Source organism: Saccostrea cucullata, unplaced genomic scaffold (assembly GCF_032062105.1).
Source record: "Saccostrea cucullata isolate Sc308-1 unplaced genomic scaffold, CSIRO_AGI_Scuc_v1 ctg2200, whole genome shotgun sequence".
In the NCBI taxonomy this organism is placed as follows: Eukaryota; Metazoa; Mollusca; class Bivalvia; order Ostreida; family Ostreidae; genus Saccostrea; species Saccostrea cuccullata.
Genome location: NW_026939199.1, coordinates 76,399 through 88,195, shown reverse-complemented (window position 1 = coordinate 88,195; position 11,797 = coordinate 76,399). Strand labels below are relative to the sequence as shown.

The 11,797-nt window shown below is 33.7% G+C and overlaps 1 protein-coding gene across 1 annotated transcript in view; it reads left to right on the top strand.

Annotated features, from left to right (window-relative positions):
* The first annotated feature begins 1,700 nt into the window (after nt 1–1,700).
* Nucleotides 1,701–11,797, top strand: part of LOC134252560 (uncharacterized) — a 73,135-nt gene continuing 63,038 nt past the window's right edge. Inside the window, exons 1-2 of the mRNA XM_062735066.1 lie at nt 1,701–1,755; nt 7,650–7,688. Of these exons, the coding sequence (XP_062591050.1) occupies nt 1,701–1,755; nt 7,650–7,688 (94 nt within the window). The remainder of the gene's footprint in view (nt 1,756–7,649; nt 7,689–11,797) is intronic.

Genomic DNA, 11,797 nt, shown 5'->3' with positions numbered 1-11,797 from the left:
ATTTCAACAGGAAAACTTCCATGATGCCACAAATTTAACCTTGGTAAAAAATTTAGATTAATAAATGTTACCAAAGGAGAGAGACAAAGGTATCTGATAAACATAAAATGAAGAACATTCCTGATGTCAAAGAGACTGATATAGAGCAGAAAAAGCATGGTGTCCAAAAGACTGGTGTAAATAATGAACCAGAAGAAAGAGGGCAAAAAATCACAGAAACTAGTGTTATAGTGAACAAGTGAAGGAGGACATGTTGTTTCAGAGACTTTATAGCAAAAATGGCGTCACAGCAGATGGTTTAAGTACTGAAGAAGAAGAGGGGGACATTTCTAATGATACAGAGGAGATGTCAGTAGTTATTCTGAAGGTATCGATGAGTTAATAAAGCAAACAGTGCAAGCACTTATTCTTGACAATATATGATATTGGCATTATTTACTCATTTTATGGGAGCAATTTTTTTTTAAGAGAGTTGTGCCAATAACTATCTTGTCACAAAGATAGTTTAAGGAATGAAGAAGAAGACAGTGGATACCTTTTGATACAGAAGAGAATGTCAATATTGATTCTGAAGATATTTAGTTAATAAAGCAAACAATGCAAGCACTTATTCTTGACAATGTAAGATATTTGGAATAATTACTCTTTTATCTATTTACTCATTTTATGTTTCCAATGGAAGATTTTTTGAATACAAAAGAAGCAGACTTTTATATTTAACTAGAATAGGGAAAACATTTGGAAATTAGCAAATGTATAAATCAGTATTTAAAGTAGATGAGTTTCAAAGAAGGGTTACATTATACACGTACCAGATAGACTCGTGTCAATAGTAAGGTGGCATTACTTAATCGGTATCCAGAGACCAGCTTCAATAGTAAAACAGAAATTGAAAGGAAAGACATTAAATTAATTCATGTAAATAATAACTAAAGAATATTTCTATGTTTTTACAAAATCTGGTACTAGTAGTGAACCAGACATGCGAGTAATATATACTTAAAAAAAATTATATTTGTATTTTACTTCATTGACAAAAACAATAAATTGTGTCAAAGGATAAAAATACAACAATTGTTGTTTTCAATGTCGTATGTAAATGTTACAAAAACAAATTCAGATACACATACAGGGTGATCCAAAATATCTGATACTACTTTGACTTTCAATATCTTTGTCAAAAAACGTTCTACATATTTCATTTATACATCATTTTAAACTGCTAATTCCACCATTTAAATAAATATGAAAATATGGGAAAATGTTGACGTTGTCATGACGTTATGACGTCATAAATCTGTTATTATTTATTTTGCATGGATATGTCAAATCAGAGAGCTATAGAAATTGTCCAATTATATTTTGAGACACATTCACCCTAAACAGGGATTCATATCATGAGAAAATGTTATCAACTGGGCAATAAGCTTAAAAAATTGCAGGTTATTAAGTTAGTGAAGAAATTACAAAAGACTGGATCAGTAGATGTTCGTTTGAAAAACATTTGAAGGCCCCTGACAATCAGAACTGTTGAATTGGTTGCAGTTGTTGAAGAACTGATAACGGAAACGCCACAAAAGTCAGTGAGAAGTGTTATGAAAAATCTAGGAAACATGCCCAGTTATGGAAGTGTATACAGAACTTTACGGCATTACTGAAACTTTTTCCTTGTACAGTGCCTATGATATATTTCCAACAAGATGGAAACCCACACAAATCAGAACAAGTTCTTGTATGGTTACAGAAAAACTTTCGGTAACCAACTGATTTCATTCAGAACGAACTGTGTTTGGCTACCACATTCTTCTGATTTAAGTCCACAGAATTTTTTTCTCTGGGGATTTTCAAAAGACAGGGTGTATACTCCAAAGCCAAACACCCTGGAGGATTTTAAATCAGAAATAACCCAAGAAATTTGGAAAATTACACCAGAAATTTGATCAATAACTTTAAGAAAAGGCTTGAACTCATGATTGAACAAAATGGACGTCACGTAGAGCATGTGCTGTAAATAGCAGCATAATTTTTGGACTGCATTATCATTTTTAAAATTGTGTATAAAATCTGTGGCATGTGTTGTATAAAATGTTATAACGTTTGTTAAAATTTGAAATATTTAAATGAAGAGTTTCATAAAATTTTAAAGAATTACTATCACTTGAAATGGTATCAGATATTTTGGATCACCCTGTACATCTGACTCTCTAGATTGGAATTGGGGCCAATTGAATATGTGAAACATCTTCAGGGATTTGAAAGAAATCCCTAGGATAAAGTGACGGGTAATCAATTATCCCTTTTTTAAATGCCACACGCACTGGATGTATAATTTGATCATATAGCATCGCTGCTCGATTTCCGTAGGTTTGTGAGAATGTGTGTGTGTGTGCGGGGTGGGTGGGGGGTAATATGTGTGTGAGTTAGAGAGATCGAGGGTTCTGCGTTAGTGTGTCCGTTACAGCTTGTGATCATGAATTAAAGAAACCCTTAGCACTCTATTCACTGCCTTCAAATACTTTATTTGGCATTGTGGCATCGGTAGTCCAGTGTGGTGCCGTTAAACCGAAAGGTTGCGAGTTGTCCTGGCCGCGACAAGCCGACGTTGTGTCCTTGGGAAAGGCACTTTACACGAATTTCCTCACTCCACTCAAGTGTAAAACGAGTACCTGGCTATAGACAGCGAAAGATATTGTCAGAATGTTAGTGCTCTAGCGCTGATAACGGCAGCTTGCACTGAGAAAGATTCTGGATTGTTAAAGTCTGCTGGGGTAATAATGCATTGTAAAGCGCTTTGAGTAGCATTTATGCTAGAAAGGCATAAATACGATCATTATTATTATTGTCAAAGGACCAACCCAATTCATTGTTAAGTTAATTGAAAATTTGTGTAGTTTCGATAAAACCGTTTTAGTAAGTTTTACTTTGTACTTCTTTTTTGCCATATCATTGTGTGTATCTTAAGTCAGTCTGTTAGAAATAAAAACGCTAGCTCTTACACTAAGGAGAAAATAAAAATTAAAAACTTTGATGAATGTTGACGTTTGAGTTACATGTAAGTATACTGTAGATTCCTTATTTTTCGCGAGTACTTTTTATCGCGAACTGGGTCTTCAATCGCGAGAATTATAATTCGCGAATGTACGGTTGATTAACGTAATTAACATAGATTTCCGCACCATAAAAATAAAAGCAAGTAATATTTCTTCGCGAGTGACACTTCTCGTGTAATTACGCGGAAAATAATTAGGAATCTACAGTACTAAATTCATTCTTAAGGGCCATATAATTCTTTAAAGCTTTTTATATTTTTATGACATTTCAAATATTTCATTGACCTCTCAACACCTGTATAATGTTTTTTTTTTCATTACAAACACATATTGTTTCCAAGGATATTTTAAGATTTAATTCATTTACATGCACCTGCAAGGTTTACATGTACTCAGGTAGGCAAATTGTTAATAAGAGTTCACGTGGTGTATTGTGTGTGTACTTTTAAAAGCGGGTTTTATATTTTTTATATTTTAGCGACTTTAGTACAGACAACTATGCGGTAATTCATAAATACCACGATTAAAAATTATTCACAAATATAATACACTGGAGGGAAATGTCGAGCGCTAATTTATAATTACGCCAACAACTCCATAACAAGTGGTTCGCAAAATTCTGAATGCACAAAATTGTGTACATGTACGGTATGTTTTGTTAGGTATAAGGGAAGTTGACAAATTACGTACAATTGTTTTTTTACTCATGCATTCAAATCCCCCGCCCCCAAAGGATTCTATTAACCCTGATTTTTTTTTCTCCAAAAATGGATCACATCCCCATTTCTTGAGTGATATCAATCTTAACTTTTTTTCAAAATATTCAGTGTTTCAATACATTTTATTTCTTTTACCTTTTTTTCATTGCCTGGCGTCAAGGCGTCAGGCTGTATAAGGATTGCTCTTTGCAAGATCCGAAACCAATAGATCATACCTAGAGATCTAGATGTTGTGCAAGCTGATTAACATTGGAATTCTTTACTTAAATTTTAAAAGAAACAGTTGCAGAAAAAAATTATATTACTGCCGCAAAATAATGTAGTGTTTACTTCCTTTAATTTTTTTTGCATGGAACGATTATTCCATGTGATTCATTGTCACAGAACCCTTGTTCTGCATTTGTGTACTACTGGATCAGTCCATTTATATTCTACAAAACGGGTGAATCGCTCTTTTCGCGCCAAATGTCACTGCTTCTTTCGCGCTTTTCCTTGGATTGTTATATTGTATAAATGAGTGTGCTAACTTGCATGGTATTAGAGTTTATCCTTTTAACCTTTTTCTAATGTTTCAGAAATTCTGTCTACAATTGAATGTTTTACCTCATTCTTTTAAACAGCATATTGTATAATATATAAATGGACATACAACACTAAAATAGAAATGATTTTTTAATTTGTTTTCCGATCCTGTGGTTGGTTTATTTCATAAATGGACTAGTGCAATAATTATAAACAACGCATTTTAACAAAGTCATGGTCTCCAGATGCATGAACAATTATATGTCTCTGTTCTGATGCACACAATAAATAAGAAACAAGTGAAAAATCTTTGATTTTTCTTTCCACACGGGTCTAAACAGTGCATTTACTTATTTCATTCTCAATATAATAGTGGGACTACCCCCTTTTAAGAAAAGAGTTAATTGACAGATATAACTACTGCTTACTTCATTGGAGAGAATGCTCTCCAATAAAATGTGTATTCAATTATATCCATGTTTTAAAATATTGACAATGAATAATTTGGTAACAGACTTTATAATACGTGTTACAAAGAAGTTCGAAAACAATTTAGATCCAAGGGCAGATCACTCCACTTGCAGAAAACAACTCTTTACTATGCAGTGTAAAGATGATTCTTCTAAAAGTTAGATAAAATCATGATTTCATTTACGCAAGGTTCTCAAAAACAAGCTTTGCTCAAAAGGTTTATCACTCCTCGTGCAGATATTGATTGATTGAGTCAGGCAAGCTTTTTAAAAAGCTGTTACTTGTATTGTTAATTAAATCTTGTTGCTCTTAATTACAAAATGATATTGTATCTTGTTAAACGTCCCTCTTGAGAACCTATCACTGGCATGGCGACATTGTCATTACCGTTGTACTTTCTGCAGCTAGTGTATGCCCTGCTTAGCGCTTCTCTTGTGAGATTTACATATAAATTATCAGAATGTCTAATTTTTTACCATTGATAATATGAATTTTAAAAAAGAGCTTATTTGTCATTATTGAAATGGCAATGTTTTGTAAACTGCGGAGAGAAAGAAACATATAGTATGTGCAAAATTAAATTGATCCATGGATTCAAGGAAAATATTAACTACAAAATCGTTGATGTAATCACACAGCAGACACTTTTTAATCAGAGGAAACAGGGCTTTCATATATTAAACATATCTATTATTTGTGACAAAAATCTTTTAATATAATATACACTATAATTTTTGACCTCATGACTTTGATCTTGAAGTTTCACCTACTTTTTAAACACTACTTTAAATTGGTCATATTTATTGAATGAGAAGTGGTAGGTATTTCAAATTTAAACATATCTGTTATTTGTGGCAAAAGTTTTTTTTTTTTTTAAATAAACACTATGCTTTTTGTTCTTGACGGTTAAGATTGAGCTACTTTTAAAAAACTTTAATCTTGGTAATATTAGGTGGCAAATCATTCGGCTCAATGGACTTTGTGCATGCATACATCTGTAAAAGAAGAAGGTTCACTTATAGATTTTTTTCACCCTGTGAATTTTTGAAAAAAAAACTAAAACTGCTTCCATTTAGTTAACAATGTAATAAATATCAATTTGACCTTTAGTGATTACATGTCTATGAAAAATGACATAATTTTCTAGCTAGTCAATTCAATATGACGTCTCGAAATGCGTTAATTTCTTCATTTTCTGCAAAAAAAAAACCTACAAAAACAATAAAATTGTAATTAAAAGATGTTTTCTAATATTTAATATAGAGCGCAACCTCTCATCAATATTAAGCTACTACATATAGTTAATGATAGATTTTTTTTCTGAGGATTAGAATACATATGCTTTTTTTTTTTAATCAGAGGGTGTGCTCGTATTAGGTTTCGTCTCTGATAATACTCAAATAAACCTGTTTTCATTTAACTTCAAGAATATTGCAATTCCTTAGAGACTTTCTTTCGAGACCTGAAGTTTAAGGAGTTTAAAAGGGGAATTTAACGTACAGAGTATCTACGTTTTTTCGTGTTAGATATGGAACTTAATGTATTGGTCAATATATTGGTAAATAAACAGGGCCGTTTTATGCAAAACCGAGCTCTTTGAAAACCATAGCCACGCCTCCTGAATAGTTATGGGCTAGGTCAATGTTGACAACAGACAGATAGAGAGACAGACAGAAAGAAAAAAATAAAAACAATATATCCCCGAGATCTTTCGACACAGGGGCATAAAACAGCACGACTCTTTATGACCAATAAATATACACTTTATTTAATGGGTGGTACTGTAGCTCTCTGGTCGTCCATTCTTATACAGCTGACATTTATACAGCTCATGATAATATTGAACGAATGATGAAAACTTCCAATGAAATATTCTTAAAGTAATATTCAGTTTTTCAGGTGGAATATGTACGAAGCGATGAGCGATGAACATAGATTTTTTTTTTATTTAAAAAATATTTACCGAGCTTGTAATGCTCTATAAACAAGCAAATATATGCGTCTGGCCGAGCAAAAAGGATAACGTGTACTTCCTAAAATACATGTATTCTATAGCTAAATCTATGAAAAGAAAGGGAAAATTCCTTTCATGACTGTTAAGTATCGGTGCAACTTTTTACACCGATAAATGTTCAATGACTAAACAACGTAATATTAACAAAATAAATATATTAATTATAGATATTTGCAGAAAATATTGTAAGAAACATGAAGTCCTAGTTTTCGTACTTAATATAAATATATTGAAACTCAGCTATAAGGAAGTCACTGGGGCTTTTAAAATTGTTTCGGTATATCCATAATTCGTCATATTCGTGTAAGGAATCTGTGATTTTTTTATAGCTGGAGATCTATGATAACTTCGCTACATCCGTGAATTCGCAATATCCGTGTTCGTACTAAAGGAGTTTAACTGTACATATAAAGTACTTCCTTAAAGGGTTATATGTAATTTATTTCCTTTTTTAATTACTTGTTTATTTAATTACATTGGAATGACTACAACAAAGTAATATTAACAAAATAATTATTTAATTATAGATATTTCTTACTGGGGCTTTTAATATTGCTTCGCTATATCCGTAATTAAAATATACGTGTCTGTTTTTTTTTTATAGCTGGCAATGAAATAGAATAGACTACGCTGCATCCGTGAGAGACAATCAAAATGTCGATCATCTTGCAAGTACTTCCTTAAAGGATTATATTATATTATATTATATTATATCTGTGTCAACTTGTTGGATAATGCGATTATCAAATCATAAAATATAGATACATAAATGTTCTAATAATATGTAAATAGACTAGTAGTTAAAATTCATCATAAAGCTAAAATTTTGAACTGATGTCTGTTTTAATTAATACTTTTTTTTTTTTGCTTTAGTGGTTGGTGATTACAGCCGTTGGAAGACAGATCGTTCCGGTAGGTAAATGTAATATTAAAAAATCAATAACTTACGATTTTGAAGTTTTACATGCTTTTTATCTCACTTGAGCTGAAAGCTTAAGTGAGCTTTTCTGAAGTGATTTTTTTTTTCATTTTCAACTTCTTCTCCACTTAAATTTTAATCAAACTTGCCACATCCTGTAAAGGAGATTCAAGTTTCTTTTTTCAATGAAGGGCAACGCCCGAATTCAAGTGGTGATGTATTTTTCTTTGGATTTTCAACTTCTCCAGAAAATTCAATGAAATTGAAAAATCTTCCCTCAGTTTATTTAGAAGGTCGCATTTATTACTATAAGTATGGCGCAGTGGTGGTGTCAATCCTTACGTTTTGCAGGTTCGAGTCCCCTTTTTAGTTAAAAAAATCAATTAAAAAAATATAGAGGTGGAAAAAATTGTTTTCAATTATCATTCTATTTTTAATATTTCAAATCTTTCCACCACAGGTCTGATATTCAAATTATTTTAATTTGTATTTTGGCACGATAAAAAAGCTTTTCTCCCTGCTCAATGGCCCTCAGTGCCGACAAAATTTCAGCTCTTAACAGGCAAATGGTGGCGTCTCCATATGAGTGAAAAATTCTCGAGAGGGACGTTAAACAATATACAATCAATCAATCAATCAATCAATCTTCTCCAGAACCACTCAGGTAATTTTAATCAAACTTGCCACAAAGCATCCTTGGGTAAAGGGGAGTCAAGTTTTTTTTTTTTTATATTGAAGGGCCACGCCCAATTCATGTGGTGATAATTAATAACAGTGAACATTTGGAGGTATATTTTAAAAGTCTGCTTCTCAAGAACCACTGAGCAAGGAAAGAAGAAACTTAAGCAGGGGAATAATCCTTAAGTAGGGTACATTCAAGCTAGTTCAAATCATTGACCCCAAGGGTTAAGGCGGGGCCACAAGGGTTCATCAAAGTTTTACATAGAAATACATAGAACAGGCCTAGTATTCCGACGGTCCAATAGTACGACAACCCAGTAGTCCAACGGTCCGATAGTCCGACAGCCCTGTAGTCCGAAGCTATGATAGTCCGCCAGCCCAGTACTTCGACAGTCCAATTGTTCGAAAGCCCAGTAGTCCGATGGCCCGATAGTCAGACAGTCCAGTAGTTCGACGGTCCTATTGTCCGACGGCCCAGTAGTCAGACATTTTGACCATCACCAATATTTTTAATACAGTTAAAATTATTCCTATCAGGAAATATTTCAAGGAAATTACGAAAAACGGCCAAAATCGACCAAAGTAAAAGTTTAACACTTAGTGTAAGGGTTAAAACAAAAATTAACTTTTCATTTCCCTGGGTCGAAAGATTAAGCCCAAAAGGGTGCGTGTGTGTGTTGTTTGTTTTCCATCTATTTGTAAAATATAACCTGTCAAAAAATAGCATTTTGAACATTACTGTCTCTGGGGAGGGGGGGGGGGTATCAACAGAAAACTGTAAGAAATTATGCAATTGAAGGAAACCAATACTTTAATTTGCTTTCTAATTTCCATAATAATTATAATTGAATGTTTTATATATAAAAGTTATCAAATTAAAAAGATTTTTCTACTTATTTAAAACAGCTTAGGTAGGACTTTTCTGTAATCAAACAATTAAAATCAATTCAAAGATATAAAAGAGGCAATCTGTCTGTAGAAATATTTTCTGCCATACACCCAGGGATATAGATAGTTTTCATGTGACGTCAGGCATCTTCCGGTTTTAATAGCGGCGGCCATCTTGGAGGTGAAACTGGGGAAAAGCGCCGAAGCGTAAACTTATGTAAACAATGGTTAACTACTGTGCTGTTATTGGCTGTACGAACACTTGGGGGAGGGATAAAGTATCGTTTTATCGTTTACCCGCCATAATTACAAACCAAGGTGAGAAAACACAGGAAATGTCCGAGAGACGGAGGAGATTATGGCTTTCACGTATTAGCAGGGCAGATTTGACACCATCGTCTTACCCCTATGTACCAGTCTGTTCCGACCATTTTGAATCAGGTAAACTGTTTTGTCTAATAATAATGTATGAATTCTTTTTTGTAGTTTTGATAAATAACAACGCTAGGCTCAGAATCGGAAATCTCGGATTAGACATGCCCTCATTAAAAAAATTCTATAAAATTGTGCTTTCGTAGATTACTAGTTAGTACAACGTGTCATTTACTCGTTATTTGAATGACATTTTTTAAAAATGAAATATTAGACAATACACAGGCATGTAACAACAGGAGGGGACCTGACCCCTCCCACTTTTTTCAGACAAAACATTTATTATTGAAAGTGTTCATTGAATGCCCCCCCCCCCACCCCATTGTTTAATATATCATTGTATTCTGAAATAAGGGTATTGTAGTATTATTAGCAAAAAATTTGGAACTGAAAGAAGTTGATAGTGGTAAAAGACAAAAAAAGTTGGCCTCTTATATGGGGGCCCTTGTTTTATGCCTTGCTAAAATTTGTATGCATAAAAGATTACAGAGACCCCTGACTGTGTGTTATCTTAAAGTTCTTTATTTGATATTAAAACTGGATGAAACGTTATTTCAGTACCAGTTTAAACAATTATTGTTCAAACTGTGGACAGTCTGTTCCTAATAACTTTAAACAATTGTAGGAAAGCCAGCACCACTCTATAGAGAGGCAGACCTTGATTGGGGGCCATCTTTAAACCTTGGACACCAGAAAGTACTGGCTACGCCCACATTAACAAGAGGAAAGAGACTAAAAGAGAGGAAAGGGCGCATTAAGTGTGTGGAAGCTGCTAAGTCCTTGATATCTTTGTTCGACGCCCGGGAATCTGAACTCTGTGAAGAGGCTTGTGTCGATGTAGATTCAACCAGTTCTACCAGTGCTTCTGATTCAGATGTGACAGAATCCGAGACCGACATCGGGAAATGCACCCAAACAGACTTAACTAGTGATGTTATAGGTGCTATGAACTCTGAACTTAACCGTTTGACAGTTGAAAATATCCAGCTGAGGGAGAAACTAGCCAGTGTTACCATATCAGAAGACACATTTAAGGACGATGATGAGAAAGTTAAGCTATTTACAGGACTTCCAGCATTTTCCGTTTTGATGACTTTGTTTTCATTTATTGAGTCTGCAATCCCCCAGGGAAAGCAGAGTTTTCTGTCAAAGTTCCAGAAACTATTGATGGTTTTAATGCGTTTAAAACTCAATTTGCCAGTGAGTTATTTGGCTGAGAAGTTCCGGTTATCATCAGGAAGTATATCTAGGATCTTTCTTTCTACATTGCATGTCTTACATTGCAAACTTCATCCCTTGATTTACTGGCCAACCCAGGATGAACGAAGATTAACAATGCCCATGGGGTTCAGAAAGCATTTTGGACTTAAAGTGGCCATAATTATTGACTGCTTTGAACTTTTCATTGAAAGGCCTTCCAATTTAGAAGCCCGTGCACAAACCTGGTCATCATATAAGCACCATAATACCGTCAAGTTTTTAATTGGGATATCACCACAGGGAGTCATATCCTTCATCAGTAAAGGGTACGGTGGCCGGTCAACTGACAAACATATTACTAGAGACTGTGAATTGCTAGACAAACTTGAGTATGGGGACATTGTTTTAGCAGACAGGGGTTTTGACATAGCAGAAACTCTTGCACAAGTAAGCTGCGAGTTAAAAATTCCTGCATTTACAAAAGGGAGAACCCAATTATCAGCCTTAGATGTGGAGCGCACGCGAAAGTTAGCCAATGTGAGGATTCATGTGGAACGTGTAATTGGACTTGTTCGAAACAAGTATAAAATATTACAGGATACCGTGCCTTTGGACTATTTGATTTCTATAAATGGTTCTACACCAACAATAGACAAAATTGTAAATGTTTGTTGTGCTTTGACGAATATATGCAAGTCAGTTATACCATTTGATTGAAGAAATGTTTGTTGTTACAGTACAGTCAAAGAATGTGTAAAAGTGCCAATAGATTTTTTTTAAAAAATGATGCTCTAAACCTTGTTATAAAAGTCAGTCATAATATATATAACTGTGCCAATTGTTGAAAAAGTTCATAGTTTATTTTTGAAATTTTAATTTTGTTTTATACCTGTTAATGATA